Source organism: Anabas testudineus, chromosome 1, assembly GCF_900324465.2.
Source record: "Anabas testudineus chromosome 1, fAnaTes1.2, whole genome shotgun sequence".
NCBI lineage: Eukaryota > Metazoa > Chordata > Actinopteri > Anabantiformes > Anabantidae > Anabas > Anabas testudineus.
In genome coordinates this window covers 17,744,989-17,761,554 of record NC_046610.1, presented here as the reverse complement: position 1 = coordinate 17,761,554, position 16,566 = coordinate 17,744,989, and the positions used below count along the sequence as shown (strand labels likewise).

Genomic DNA, 16,566 nt, shown 5'->3' with positions numbered 1-16,566 from the left:
GGAGGAGATGAGGCGCATTTGCATAAAAAGGCAACTCGGGGTGATTATCCCTCCAGAGCCATGCGTTATATAGAAGTGGAGTTCAGCGTAGTGTACTCACTGCGCTTCAATCTGCTGCTGAGGGAGCTGAGAGAGCACAGGGTCCTGCAGAAATAAAAGGCTGGAGTGAATTACGGAGGTTAAGAGACACACACACACACACACACACACACAGAGAGAGAGAGAGAGAGAGAAACCCTGATGTGCACCGGAGCAAAGGGGAGTATCCCGAGGTGAAGAGGAGAGAGAGAGGGGAGCATAAGGAGGAGAGCAGAAAGGGATAAATAGCAGAAGAGAGGAGGAGAAGGGACACGGGCAGCTGCAACCGGGGATACCTGCAAACATACAGGGAGCTTAATGTCAGTTCTAGGACATTTCACTAACTGAGCTCTCACTGAGGATTTTCTTGCTCCAACTTTTCTTTTTCCTCCGCTTCTCGGGTTGATCCTCACTCGCACCGAGGCTCCACACTCACCAGCTGGATCTCCGGTGCTGCAAACCGGACCGGGTGTTTCATCTGTGATGGGGGCAGCGGCCGAGGTTGGAAGCTTCACCCACGGATTTCTGGACAGCTTTGGTGCCGCTTCGGCTCCCATTAGTTCTCATTTTGTTCTCACCCCTGCCGGGGCGGTGGACTACAACTCGGTAACCGGACTGATGATGGGGGGACAGGGGCAGCAGCAAGAGCACCTGGTGTCCGCGGAGAGGCTGTCCCGAAGCCTGGCGGACCTCAGCCATCTGAAGGGGATTCTGAGGCGGCGGCAGCTCTACTGCAGGACCGGTTTCCACCTGGAGATCCATCCCGATGGCACCGTCCAGGGCACCAGGAGGGACCATAGCAGATTTGGTAAGAACCTTTTACAATGAAACTGTTAGTTACCTGGTATTTATTGTTATATAGGTGGTGGGTGTTCTAAGTCACAACGGGCTACAGGGAAACATAGCTGCACCACTCCCACCCACTTTATATAACCATGAAAACTGTCAATATCACATGATAATACCCATGCTGCTCCAGCTACACAGGTTACTATAATCAAATAGTCTGTGGTGCTCCCACTAGAGGTTCTAATGCACCCAGTTAAATATCATCTAATACAAAATAAAGAAGCTTTCCAGGTAGAAGAGTTGGGGTTATTTTATGTTTGCACATTTCTATCACATTTCCTTTTCGAGATTAGATTGGAGGCTTTTTCTTGACTCTCACTAGCTTATCTCCAGTTATCTACGTGAACAGCTGCAGCTCAGGCAGATCAAAAGTAGACCTTTTAGAGAGCACTTTTGGTGTTGCAGGGCTGCTGCACTTCTGGCACTTGATTTATTCCATTTGAGACTTGGCTATAACTTCATACCAGAGGCCATTCCTGACACTCAACCTTGCCTGTCATAATATGGCTATTGAGGACATACAGAGAGTTATGCTGTAGTTATGTGTTTTAAGTGCAGGTAAATTTAAACCTGACTACTGTCCTTCTTTATTTCATTTGGCTGGTAGATTATTTTACAAATAGATTAAATAAATAGGCATTGTAACAGTGAACTAACCTTATTGTATCCAGATGCTGTGCTAACAGATGTGTCAACAAATATTGTAAGTTGCATTGGACACAAGCGTGTGCCAAATAAATGTAATGTGATGTAATCTTATGTGTGTGCAGGTATTCTGGAGTTCATCAGTCTGGCTGTTGGACTGGTCAGTATCAAAGGGGTGGACAGTGGACTCTACCTCGCTATGAACAGCAAGGGAGAACTCTATGGATCGGTGAGTACACAACACTGAACACACACACACACACACACACACACACATACACACACTAAAAATTCATGTTCATTTGCTCATATATGTATATTTCAAAAACCAGCCCACATACTAAATCTCAACAAGCCTGATGTGTAACCCACTGCCAGCAGGTGGCAGATTTTGCAGCATCAAATTCATATTTCCTCCATCTCTGTCTTTCTTTCTGCAGGAGAAGCTATCAGCAGAATGTGTTTTTAGAGAGCAATTTGAGGAAAACTGGTACAACACATACTCCTCCAACATCTACCGGCACGGGGAGAAAGGTGCGTTTTACTTTGTTGCCCTGAACAAAGACGGAACATCTCGAGATGGAGCGAGGTCGAGGCGGCATCAGAGGTTCACTCACTTCTTACCGAGGCCTGTAGACCCAGAGAGAGTACCAGAGCTGTACAGGGATATACTGGCCCAGAGCTGAGACAGAAGGGTCTTTACATTGACAGTCTTAGCCAGTCTGAGCTGAAGAGCAAACCAGGTGCACCTGTCTCTTCTCGAGGGTGACAAAAAGTGCACCAAATCAACACTCTCCACTGCTGGAATGGAGGATGGGCAAAGACCCCATGTGAACCAGACTGGCCAAGGGAGTTTGACTGAACAGTACCAGGGATCCTCTGGAGGATATGAAAACTCCACGACAGAGACAAATACTACCTGGGACCTGAAGATTGCCTCTTTACTGTCCTATGCAGAGGCCCTATGATGGATGATTTATGGAGTTTCCATTCATTTAATCCATCTACCTACTAGTCCAAACTGCATGTTCATGAGGACATAATGTGGAACTAATAGTTGTGGTTAACAACTGGCTGCTAATAGCTTTTTTCCTGTTGTTGTTGGTGAGTCATACCAATTCCACTGTTTTCAGTAAACCTTTTTTATTTTATTCTAAATACTGCTGTGGCTGCTAAGTAAACAATTCATTCAAATGTATAATTTACTACACAGTGTGGCTGGTTTACACAAAAAAGGTAGTTTCATGCACTGGAGAGCAGCCATGTTTGTTGTGGGAAACATATCTGAGAGCTGGTGGAGTCACCTGTGTCGGACTGATTGTTGTGATGGCATGGACGAATTCTCCAAAGACAGACGCTGTTGAGAAAATGTGACTTTTCTACAAAGTGCATATGAGTATATACAGAATATGAGAAGAAGAAAAGGTCCAGTTCGAGATTTAGGAGGACTTCTTCTGTGGTGTCCCGTGGGGAATGCTGCATGTTCTGGTGGAACCAGAGACTCACTGTAGAACCCTGTGAAGGAAATCTGTTGTTCTTCCACTGACTGACCAAACAACGAGGACGGGACCCAGCAAAGACACCTTTACAAACATGCAACAACAGATTTTATTCTTATTTATGAACTTTTGTTTCCTAGGACATACAGTATATTTATTTCATATATTTATTTATTTTGAGAATATATTTTTACAGGTATGAGATAAAATAAAAAGCATATCCAGAACCAGAGGGATTTTTCTTGTTTACTGTGTCTTGATAGTATGACCTGCTGTTGTTTATTATAGCATAGTGCTATTGGAAGTGCTATTCATATCATCGAGGCCTGTACACCCGACAAAGTTGTCACTTCAAGGTGCAAAATAAATCACACAGGACAGTGAAGAAATAAGACGAGCACAGTCAGCACAGGTCAGCCTGAGTCAGTTTATATGCAGAATCACACAAAATATTATACTACTGTACAGCACAAGTATTCCAAGCTCACCTCTAAGGTGGTGAGCAGGGCCCACAAGACAGTGTTTTACATTGTGTATGCACTCTACAATATAACAGGAAATGTTGTGGAGTCTCACTAGCTGCCAATCACATTCAACTTTATGATGTTCTCTTGCTCTTGCAGCTGCAGAGACCAGCAGTGAGACTAGTGTTGCCCGAGCACTAAAGAAAGTTGTTTGCTAATGTTAAAACAATAAGGGCTGACTGTGTGATACTGTAATCAGTTCTTTTAGTAAAGTTTATTTTGTATCAGGGTGTTGGAGGAAGGAGGAAGTTTAGTTTAGTTGCACACCTGTGAAACTGGTGACACTGTATGTTTTCCTAAACTACCTTTCTAATGAAACAGTCATTCAACTACAAACTCTTCCGTGTGTGGATGACAAAACTTTAAATTACAGAACAAAAGTCTTTTAGTGAGATACATTGTATGAGGTTAGTAAGGTAAATTACGAGGTTATCCCTGAAGTAATGAAGTCATCTATGTGAAGAGACAGCACGCGTTTCCTCTGACAGACACTGCAATTATACCAGTGACTGGCAGGACGAGTGATCTGCTGCACTCTTTCATCCTGCCCTTCATCATCTCCTTATCACTCTCTTCATCTGCCTGTGTTGGGTAACTCATCCCTTGTTTCTAAGACACCTCAGACTGAATTGGGCAGATGTCACAGTGGTATACGTGTGAGAAAGGGGGCTATGAAGACTCCAGGAGTGAAAGCACTACATGGGATAATTTCCACATTTTAAACAACTTCTAGTGTTGAGTTCATCCTTAATGTTGGAAACAGCGGTTGATGAAACCTAAAGCCAGTCAGATTTACGTGCTTACATTTAAATAATGGAAATTCATCATAGCATGATTGAAAGGTCCAAAGCAACTGCTTAATGAGGTGAGTTTGTTGCAACAAAAAGCAACTTTCAAACTCGTCCTAAGCTAATATTACAAAAACATGACATCAAATTAGATTAGAGGTGGTGATTAATTAGATTAGGTGCTTAAAGTGCAAATTGTCCAGCTCCACAACAACTGGGAAAATTCAGTCTTCCAAGAATAAATCAGGACTATGAGCAAAAATAAATTAATTGAGAAATCATGGTTTTAAATTACTTTAGTGGTTTCTCTGCTTCAATATAAGGGTAGGTTGACATGCAGGTAGTTCAATGTGCCAGGGCAGAACTGAAAGTAATAGGCAAACAGTAAAAAATATTTAGCTTTTCTAACCTATGCAGTATAAACAGAGCATAAACACAGCATCTAACCAAGCTCATGTCTGAAAAAATTTGTCTTTAACAGATCTAAAATTGTCCGTTATGTTTTCTGTTTTCTGCTTTGGTTGGCTAATGGGCTTCATGCAGTAGCAAAAGTGATAAAGTATGTAAGTAGCCAAGTTAAACTGTCCTTTTAAGCATCTAATGCAGCTAAACATGAATAATAATATATATAATAATAATAATAATTTCATTTTGTCATTTGCTGGAATGGCAGATGGTAGTTTTCCTTTACCTCTGCAGCCAAGAACTAATTATGTAAAACAATTAGAGAGATTTTTAAGGTAAGTAAATCTGCTTCAATTATCATCGCAAATTGCATATTTGCAGTGGTAGAACTATAAGCTAGATTGTCCTCAGGGTGGGACTGTTTTGTCAATCTTGGTGTTGCTGTGAATTTATTAGTACTGTAATTCAAGTGTACTCTTGTTAAGCTGATATGAGACGGACACAGGACTACTCAGACGTCAGGAGTTACTCAGACGTCACATGTCATTTAGAGATTTACGCCTGTGAGTAGTAATCTTTGTTCTACTTCCTACTAAGTGTTTTAGCTGTGTTTCTGAGGATGAGAGGGAAAAGGCTCCACAAAGTTTGACTGACTGTACTGAGGCTGTCCTGGATGTTGCCTGTCAATAGGTGTAGCTACATCTGGCTCATGTTTGCCCCAAAGGGGGGAAACACCAGTTCTTTCATTTCTGTTCTGAAATCTTTTTATGTCTCCAGCTGCGGTTCTCCTTAAAGAAATATTGCCACACAAAGGGTCGATGCCAGCATACAGGTTCATCGGCTCGCTGACATGTTTCAGATAAGATTACAGAGTCCTGCTTAGCTGTACAGGCGGGAGCATGGCTACATTGTGTCTAGTGAAGACATGGTTTCATGGTGTGTGTACAGCCCTCGGATAGGGGTATACAGTGTAGGATGAGAGGGAGAAAACATCAGACAGACGGTACCTAAGTACCAGCATGTGTGCACTGACTGAGAGTGTAGGGCAGACACAGGTAGGGCACAAGCTTAAAACCAGTCGAGAGAGAGAAAGGTATGGCTTTCGTAAGAAACAGGTGAGTGTCTGAGTCGAAGAATTAAAAGAAAAAGCTGTATGTGGGTTCTCAGTGCAGCCAGCCTGTCAGGTTACAATCTTCCTTTGAAGTGTGTATGTGTGTGTGTGTGTGTGTGTGTGTGTGTGTGTTTTCAGGGAAGGGGGAGGCATGTTTATGTGAGTCAAAGTGACTGCATAGATTCATGTCAGCACAACTTCTGTGTGTGTTTGTGTGTGTGATCTGTGAATCTGTGTGAAGGTGAGCCAGGGGTTCTCCTGACTAGAGGGCTGTCTGACTGATGTGTGAAGGCCCATGGGTGTATTTGTGTGTTTGTGTGCATGTAGTACCCTGCCTCCACCTACTCTCTTCAATCTCTGTCTGTCCTCTGTGGGGTTTTCCATTTAGATCTCCAGCAGGTAGAGGTCCATGCACAGATAAGCAGAGCAAAATAAAGAAAAAAAGAAAACTGAGGCTAAGATGATACATTTAATAAATGTACTCAGTTTCTTGTGTCTTTCCTGTCAGTCTCATCAGCCTTCTGCTCATAAAAATAACTTACGTGTTGCTATGTTTGCCGTACTGTACATACTTCATGTTTTTGTTTGCCTCAAATGTATAGTCTCTAGTGGTTAAATTCAGTATTTCAGTATAATTATTATTTTCAGTATAAAGTGAGCATCTTTGGTCCATTTACAATATATTTTATTCAAAAATCTGTGAAAATGCTTTTCGGCCCCCCAGTCCCTTTGATGGTTTTACCTGCTAGATGTCATAAAGTGTGTGTGTGAATGTGTGGTTTAGCTCCACAGACAGCTGTCGAAAGGCAATGACCTCCGCTGGTACAGATCGACGACTAGTGGAGTCCATGCAGGTGTTCTTCCTGCACTTGTCAACACACGCACACATGCTGAAGACATGCACGCACAATTTGTCATCACTTTTCTGTGCGTGAGATCAATGTTGCTATGGGAGTGACTCATCTGTAGTGAATTCACACGCACAAAAAAGTGTCCATCCCAAATTCTTAGACATATTAGATAACTATGAAATCAGCCAACTTTGAACTGGCAAGTGACATAAATGGTGACGTACTTACCAGTGGCTTCATCTTTACAAACTTGTGTTGTGCAACCAGTCACTGTTCAAACTCACAAAATGTATCTCAGGTTCTATTGCATATCCTAATATTTGACCAAATACAGTAATTTTCAGTTCAAACACAAAGTGTTCAGATGTGTTTGTTCTAAATGAAGCATCTCAATGTGAGTGCAGCCTACATTAATCCATGTGTGTATTATTTTAGGAAAGCTCGTGGTCATGATTGAAGATGAAGTTGAAGGGAGAGATCACCTTAAAAGAAACCATTGTTGACTGTTGGCAGGACATGAACCAAAGTCTCTGGTGTTAATAGTTTTATATGCCTAACCACATTTTGCTGCAGTCTAATATCACAGTACCTACACTGTTGCTACAGAAAAAAAATTAAAGCTGCTCTAAACAAAAATTTCCTTACACAGAATGGGTTTTGTTATGACTATGTGTAATGTGAAATATCTTGCTTGTTGCAGACAATTATCGAAAGCACGCAGTTCCTGTCGGCCGTGTGGAGTTTTTTTCTGTCTCTTCAGTGTCTGTCTTTTGACTTTTACAGCTCATTGTATTGGTTTTACATCCTATAAATTTATTGTTGTGGTTCACTCTCACAGCTCTCATACACCCCAATTCTTTAGGCACCTGTCACTTAAAGAGGAGGTACTGGCCTTCTGTAAATTGCTTAAACATAAAAAGCCAGCTATTAATGGATTAATGGATTAGATGGGACCAAAACTGAGCTAAACAGAACAAAATACAATATTTGACTTATATTTGTGTGGTGTCTTGAGTGCTATTACACGACTTATGACTGATGTAAGTAGGCAACTATTGGCTACAAGGATCAATGTTGTGTTCGCATCGTGTTATACTGGCCCCAAGTGGCCAAAAATCCGTCAGTGCAGGTTTAAAATTTAGTGATTTCCTCAATTAAAATATTACAGACTGTTACCTTAAAAGTAATGTCTATAAACAAGAACAAGAATAAATTAAAAAAGAACACAAAGTACAATGGAATCAGTGTAAGAAAGCTTGACAAGTTAAAGTGTTAAATTATCTCAGAAGACACAACAATACAGAGTCAAGCCACATCACAAGTACAAAGTTAACCAAGTGTACGTGATGTGCACCTCCACACCCTGCTGCTGTTTTCTCGGTCTGTTTCAATGAAAGAGTGTGACCTGACATATTGCAGATGAAAGATTCATGCCGGTGCACATATTTTCAACCCTGTTATCACCGAGAGTTCTGAAGCAGCCGTTGAACATGTTGTTGAGCAGAGAGCAGATTCCATGTCAAATACCCGTCTAACCACTGTTTTCAGCTCATATCCACAAACCTTTAAACCCACAAATTACAGAAAGAGAACGAAAGCTAGCTCTGTCGGCTCTAACTATCTAACTTTGCTTCTTAGGTGATCATGACAATCATGGTGCAGTTAGTTTACAGTGGTTGTTGTCATTAAGGGTTTTATTGGCTGTGAGATCACAAAACAGCGACAGCACATAAAAAATAATTCCCTTTTAAGTACTGTAAACATATAAACAGGTCATAATTGGTGGCACAGTGTACAAGAAATCAGTGGTTTGTGTGTGACAGCAAACTGTTTATATATTCTAACTTTAATTAATTTAGCTGACTGATTATGCTCCCGGTCTATTTCTCTTATGATACACATTTGCCAGTAAACACAGTTAATCCTGCAGGTGTGAGCAAACAAGATCTAATATTAAAATATTGATTATTGCAGTTATGCAAAGATATATGTATATATTTATACAACGTCTACGATGTGAACTAATGGACAAAAATCTAGACCAAAGCCAGAATTCATTCTTAAGATCATTGTTTAAAATACAACATCAGTGTTATTGCACCGAACTTCAATGAAAAAAACAGTGCCTGTCTAAATAAAAATATCGCACACTCTAATATTTTTGTCAGTACTGTACTGTTGTACTGATGATGGGATGGTCGGACTGCTGCACAAAGTCTTCTCCAGCAAATCCCAAAGATTCCCAATGGGGTTAAGGTCTGGACTCTGTGGTGGCCAATCCTTGTGTGAAAATGACGTGTCATGCTCCTTGAACCACTTTTTTACTATTTGAGCCTGATGAATCCTGTTATTGTCGTCTTGGAATATATCTGTGTCATCAGGGAAGAAAAAATCCATTGATGTAATAACCTGGTCATTCAGTATTTTCAGGTAGTCAGCTGACCTCATTCTTTGGACACATAATGTTGCTGAACCTAAAACCTAAATTCTTAATAGGAGAAGATTTTCTTTATTTTTATCTCTCAACACATTGTTTGCCACTTATGATTCTGATATAAATCTTCAGAGGTTCGGTTGTTAAGTTCTGAGTGAAACACCACAAATCTTTCAATGAGCCTCTTCGCTTGTTTCTCCATGACTAGTCAAGCAGATAAAGGGCCTGGAGGTGGTTCTGAGTGTTACATTCGCATTAGGTAGTTGTTCACTGAGATTCTCAACATGAGGTCTACAGCCAATTATATAAATACAAAGGATTCACAACAAGGTGCAGAACACAGATAAGGCCAGATTAGACTTTGCCATAAAGCAGAAAAGCCTGAAAAGTTCTGGACCAAAGGTTCTTTGAACTGATGGGACCAAGATTATCTTGTACCAGATTAATGGGAAGAACAATGTAGGCAGAAGAAAACGAACAGCTCATGGTCCAAGGCATATAATCTATGTACAGATTCAGCCAAATGCTACTAAACTCATAGATCCCAAATAATATGAAGCGGACACAGGACCAGAAATATTCCATATTGTTTAAATAACTGACTGTCAACCCTAAATTCACACTGTGAGGGGTCTCAACCCTCAGGACCCTCCTAAATACTCAGCAGAGCCTGAATTCAATAATGACTAAAGCTGTATGTTTATTATCTACCTTCATGGGTAGTCTAACACCAGTCAGCCTCTGGGGGTACACACACACACACACACACACACACACACACACATACACACACACAAAGTAATTAAAGCAAGTGGAGCTAAATTAAAGTGTATTGAACTCATCTCTCACATGCCCCTGCTCTGTCAATAGCTCACTCGCCAAGCGCAATCGACTGCTCTCTAGGAGAGAAAAAAAAAACTCCTTTCTGCAGCGTTGGTTGTGTATAAATATTTGTGTGTGTGTGTGACGTGGACGAGTGAAAGGCACAGGGCCTGAGAGAGAGCGAGAGAGAGAGAGTTTAGAGAGAGACAGAAAAAGTTGCTATTTGCAGCAGAATGTACAAAAACTAATTTTAGCATTGTCCTCTATACTGCTCTTTCTCCTCCTTTTTATTTCTCATTTCATCTCTCTCACTGTCTTTTTCTCATTTTCTCCCTCATTTCATGTGCCCTCCTCTCTCCATCCACCTCCCTGGTTTGTTCTTTAAACCCCTTTATCTCTATCTATCTTGTAGAAGGGCTAATGATTTTAACTAAATGAGAGTGTTGCACTTCCCCTCCCCACTAGATTAGTGGATCAATGAAACAGCACTCATTTAGTTTGTGTGTGTGTGTGTGTGTGTGTGTGTGTGTGTGTTTGCTCTGTCCATAAAGACTGTGTAGTCATCATAAATACCCAGGTGACTGCACACTGTGCAGAGGACAAAGCCTTGCAGATGAGAAATGACAAGAAAAAAGAAAACCAGCAGAGACTTTCCAGAAATGGCAGGGGAGTGTGAGGCCATGGATTTTTACTCAGTAATCAGCAGGAATTCTCCACAAGGTCTCAACATGACAAATGTGTGTCAAACACACCATCAGTGGAGGACACCTCTGCTGCCCTGTTGAAATGCCTTTTCCTCTCCGTTTGATGCAAATTCAGTTGGAGTAGAATTGATTATCTCCTATTTGAGATCGATCCTAAATAAGTTTGCTCTTGTCGCTGTGTGACTGAGCTTCTATTCCTTGAAACCCTTTTCCTCCTTTACTTTGCCCAATTTCTCAAATTCGTCCCTCACTATGGGTGGATTTTGTTGTGTTTGATACGATTTATCAAATGTAAAAAGTTTTTGTAGAGAATTGTGTGATTTCATTCTGTTATTGCTACCAATATTTTGTATTATGAATGGGGAAATTATCAAACAACCTACATACATGCATACATTATTGATATTTACATTCAAAATGCATCTGTTTTTGAGGCCCAAACTCCTCAAAAGGCAGTTTTGAAATATGTACTGTTCTCATGAAATTGCCTTCTTTTTCTAATGCATTTCTCATTGCATTATTGCGACCAGCTGTTGTGACGTTGGCAAAAATACTTGTATGAACTACACATTTGCATCACTGCACTCTGCTGCCAAGTGTGTGACGGTAGAGTTTAACATGTACTGTAGGACTCACCCAACTACACTTGCTCCTTTTGCAAGTCAACCAAACATCAACTACAACAAAACTCCACAGTTTCATATGTTCAAAATCTAAAACTTGTTCTAATTTTAGGGACCGATCCATGTATTTCATGCAACCGATACATGTGCATATGGAGTCCCTTGGATTTAAGACAGTCAGTGCTGTTTAGCTTAACCACTACTTAATATATATTTAAATATCAAGGGGCCCTATTGAGCAATGAAACCAGAGAAAATCTGGCACCCGGTCACACAAACACTCACACACACTGACACACGTCCAAGCATGCTGCGTGCAAATTTCTGTACAGAGTGGAGAGCCTATCAAAGCATGGTGGTTTCCTCCTGTTAGTCTGACAGCTCTTAAGCCTCACACATGAAAGACTGACAGGGAAGTTTTATTACACCTTTTCTCAAAGGGTGTGTGTGCATGCGCATGTAGCGCTGTGTTCTCAGCTGGGAGAGGTGTAGACAGCGGTCAGGCTGAAGAGTTGCCAGATCTGACTTCACAACAGCAGCTCTCCTCCATGCTATCGTCTGCTGCACCTCTATGAAACACTGTTGCTGTCAATGCAAACAAGACGGATTAGTCCCTACACACAGACAGACATGCAGACAGCAATTTCTCTAATTTAAATTTCAATTTTTGTTGTTTGTTTCATATACAAACTGAAATGATCACAGGACAAGATGTGTCGGATCTGTTTGGCTTATCACTACTTCTAACCCATTTCTTGGGGGAAACCAAAAAAACACATCCTGAAAAGGTGGATTAGCAGTCCCAGCTGTCTGAACAAACACACACACACATTGAAGTTTTTTGATCTCGTCTTAGTTTGTGGTTGTGTCACCTCTGTTTCACCCGCGATTTCTTTTTCAATGCAGAGAGAGCTCAACAGATAAACAGAGAAAGACTGAGAGAGGTGTATGCTTGTGATGACAGTAGCCATACCTGAGATGTTACAAGATGCAGAGGTGACAGACAGTATTTGGAAAAGCATCTGTGTGTGTCTCTGTGTGTGAAATAGCGTGTGCAGAAAATAAATGGGCAAAAGAGTTGTGGAATACTTGTCTGATACATATTGTAGCAGCTGTACTCATGATTGAAATAACAATAGAAAGCAGACAACCACACACATGTTGTTATCAGAAGATCAGGATATGAGTGATCACTGCCTTTCTACGCCAGGGAGTTTCCTGGCTGCACTTTTATTAAATTAGTCTGTGTGTGTGTGTGTGTGTGTGTGTGTGTGTGTCTGTGCTGCATGTACTTCTTACCACTTTCAAGCAGCTTTGACCTGCTAGGAGATAAACAACATCATCACCTGAGGTTGCTCGTAGATATGTCACAATTACACACAATCGCACTGGGTAAGTGCAGGCCAGCACATGCATTGACACACTCTCCTTTACACACTTTCTCTCTGCAGAGAAGGAGTGTGTCATATTTTTCTCTTTGTCAATAACAAAAAATAAATTAAAAAAAGTGGAACCAGTGTCCCCTCATGAAGAGTCACTAATCATGTTGCAGTGCACTGCTATGAATGATGAGAACTGCAGCTACTGCAACTACTTGCAGCCAAGGCTGAACACAGATTGGACATTGACTCGTGTTGTTAGCAGGAATGACGCTGACAACACACATTCATGACATACCTGATAAATCGTTTGACGTGATTCAGTATAATTCTCCGGTCTATAAATGAAGCATATGAAATTCACTGCAGATTGGTTTCTATGCTGACAGTGATAAGTACAATGACAGCTGTTTAAAAAGTGGGTCAAATGGTCATTGAGTTGACCCAAGACGTGCTCATGTCTTTACGTAGGCTTAAACTCATCCCTGACTGAATGAATAAAACTGGAACTTAAGGGTCAAAAGATAAATAACACAGTTTCTGTATTCCCAAGTTCCCAAGCGACGTTACGGATCAAGTGCACCCCAGGTACAGTGACGTACACAAATCTGTTCCTCGTCGTCTTGCTCCTCTTGTTGTCTCCTGTGGAGCGGCTGAATCCAGGCGGATCCTGCCCAGCTGTAGTGCATTAAAGCCTGTACATGTCAGGACACGTACACCCCCTGAACATCCACAGTGCCGGTGATTTATGTGTGTGCGACTTTCGTGTGCTTTAATCGCTGAGGAAACACACACACACACACACATGCAGGCACATGAGACAGCGGCAGGTGAGGTTTGCATTCACAGAGTGTGTTAGAGAATAGAGTGTAGTGGCTCCACGTACTGCGTCAGTGTGTGTGTTCATTTCAGAACATGTGTGTGTTTGCAAGAGCGTGTGAAGTATGTTTCCCTATACTAATGCTTGAAGTCAGGTGGGCTAGCACATCTAGGGTCCCCTTTGAAAGTGTGTTCATGCACACACACACATCCACACACATACACACACACACACACACACACACACACACACACACACACAAGCACACACTGACCAGCTGTTTCTCTCTTTGATGTCTCCACTTTTTCCATCCTACCTGCTGTACTTGCACTTCTGTCTCTCACACACAGACTCTGCAAATTATTCCTTATTATAGCTCTCATGCACCGTGCTTTTACAAATGTTTATAACTTAAAGTAAAACTGATAGTGATTGCTCTTTTTTAACCAAATGGTCCCACACAGACAGAGAATTAAAGACGATCTAATGTCCAAGAAACATCAAAGTTCAGGTAAACAACCTATTCTAATTCACAAAGAACACTGTGAATATATCTTAATATGTCATTTAGCCTATTATTGAAATATGCCAATGAGGAACAAAATGACAAAGCAAATCAACAACAAAAGATGATTAAGTGCTCAATCAAGTCCAGGTTCCCTCAGGCAGGTTTATGAGGACAATTCAAGCCTATATTTTGTTGAGAAACATTTTTTTCTATTAACTGAAATCATCAGAACCTTCAATATGGTTTACTGTGGACTAACTAAAGGCTTTTAACATAACTTTCCCAACATTCATAACATAAATCATTCCCTAGCCCCCTACTGTTGTGTAGGCCATGTTAATCTACTCTGGTTCAATTTTTAATTTATCACGTGTACTGCCTCACCTTAACCCTAACCATCACAACTAACTGTCTCACCCTAAACTTTACCCCTAATCCTAACCAAAACCTAATTCTAACCCTAAAACCCAGTCTTGACCCCAAAATTGCTCTTTAAACACCCCTCTAATTGAGAGGACCAGCTTAAATGTCCTCACTTAATAAAAATGTCCTCAGTCCAAAGGTTAAAAATTCATGCTGGTCCTCACAATGATAGCCACACAAACACACTCACACACCAGTCTGTATGTCAGTCAGGTATGGTAATTATTGTTTAGATTCAGTCCTCTGCAGTAGGTATGTGTCTGCACTAAAATGTACAGAACAATGCAGAAATCAACACGCCTTTTCTTTCATAAATGTTGCTGCTGGGACATCCTGGCAGTAAAACAGGGATCAGTTTCAAACCCATCATACAAACAGCATCTTCTGATAAGCACACACACACACACACACACACGCGTACAGATGTCGTATACCAACTTTCAGGTTGGCTGTTTCAATTAGGATTTTAGTTTAAGGCCATTTCCTCAACATTTCAAGATCGCTGAGTATCTAAAGTATTTGCACAAGGCCACACACACAAAAAAACTTTGACCTTGTCTGTTGAACATTCAAAATTGTTTTTCTTCATTAAATATTTTTGAATTTCTTCCCCAAGGTGCTCTCTCTTTTTTTTTTTTTCTTGCATTGATGATCACAAACTTGCTTCTTTTTAGTACTAATAAATGTGCTAGAAATAAGTTGTAATGTAACATAGAGATATGCGGTGCTGGATGTTTCTAGTTGGCTGCTTCTGCCAAGCTGGGCCACAGTACTTGCCTTGCTCCTTCTCCATACTTAATGCACAGACATGAGAGTGGTATTGATCTTCTCTTCTCACTCTCTGCTAGAAAGCAAATAAGCACATTTTCCTGAAATGTCAAACTTTTCATTGAAAGTGGTTTTGGATTTTAGGTTCAATTGTATAAAAAGCTGTCTCTGTCTGCTGCTGGAAAAGGACATTTCCTGTAAACATTGGCAGGACAGCTCACAGAATCAGCTTCTTGTAGTCGAGGGAAATGTTGAATGTGCTGCAAAAATGATCCTGTTAGTCTGATTTTACAATGTTTAGATGCTTAATAAATGAATACACAGACCATATCGGCAAATAACAAATTAGCACAAGTTATTTCTGTGAAGCGCTGTCACGTGCAGTTATTCCAAACGGCTGCATGGGAAAAAGTGACTGTGTTCAAGGTGGAGCCTCAGACCATCAAAAAGATTTGTTCTTAACCCACCATTTTCCCATGTTGTAACCTTCTTCTAATAATCTTTCCTTCATCTTGAGGCCATTAAGACCTTCTAGTGTTACCTGGTGTGTCTGTGGCCCGGTGGAGCCCCAGAGCCCCAGCCTTTGTCCGGGTCCGGACAGCAGGTGAATAGGATGCCCATGCGAGGGGCCTCTCAGCCTAGATACACCTGATACCTGGCTCATACCCCCACCGAAACACCCATCCACCCATCAGCTCACCACTGGACCCCCAAAGTCTCCAAATCCTACTCGTCTGCCTTCCAGCTGGCTTTTTTTTTTTTTTTATTCACAGACACAGAACATGAATGAAGGATGTTATTGTTGACAGTATTGGCAGCTGCGTCCCCTCCGCTGTCTGTATGTTATGTGTATGTTCTCAGTTCTGGCCTCTCTCCCTTTTGTGGCGTCTGTGTGGGCTCTGCTCTGTTGTCTGAGCCTTATATCTGTGTGAACTCTGTGTTCACCTTTGAAGTTCTCTACCATGCATCCCTGTGCCCCCTCCTCTCCTCCTCGTCTCTCCTCCTGTTGCTTTGATTCTCTTTTTCTCTTTTTCATTATGAGGAGCTGGCTGATCCACAGATAGTGCCACTAGTGTCTCTTTTGTGTACATGTTATGTTAAAAAAAAAAAAAAAAAAAGCAAGTAGTAATAATGGTTCAGGTGTAGAGCAAATAGAGAAGTATAGATAATCCTTTTTTTTAAGGAAGTCCTTGTTTCACTTGTTTATTTTTACATTCAGATGTGTGAATATGGACATGTGGAATAAGCTGGTGCAGAAAATGATAAGTGCTCTATTAACTTTGTTTGCACTGGTTCATTGGTCCTTTGCACAAACTGTCTACTGCACTCACTTTT

The 16,566-nt window shown here is 41.2% G+C and overlaps 1 protein-coding gene across 1 annotated transcript; it reads left to right on the top strand.

The window, feature by feature from the left end:
• The first annotated feature begins 447 nt into the window (after positions 1-447).
• LOC113162280 (fibroblast growth factor 20-like) lies at positions 448-2,547 on the top strand. The gene is made up of 3 exons (XM_026360338.1): positions 448-886; positions 1,698-1,801; positions 2,013-2,547. Exons 1-3 carry the CDS (start codon positions 562-564, stop codon positions 2,256-2,258), a joined length of 675 nt encoding a protein of 224 aa, XP_026216123.1. The 5' UTR covers positions 448-561; the 3' UTR covers positions 2,259-2,547.
• The last annotated feature ends 14,019 nt before the right edge of the window (positions 2,548-16,566 follow it).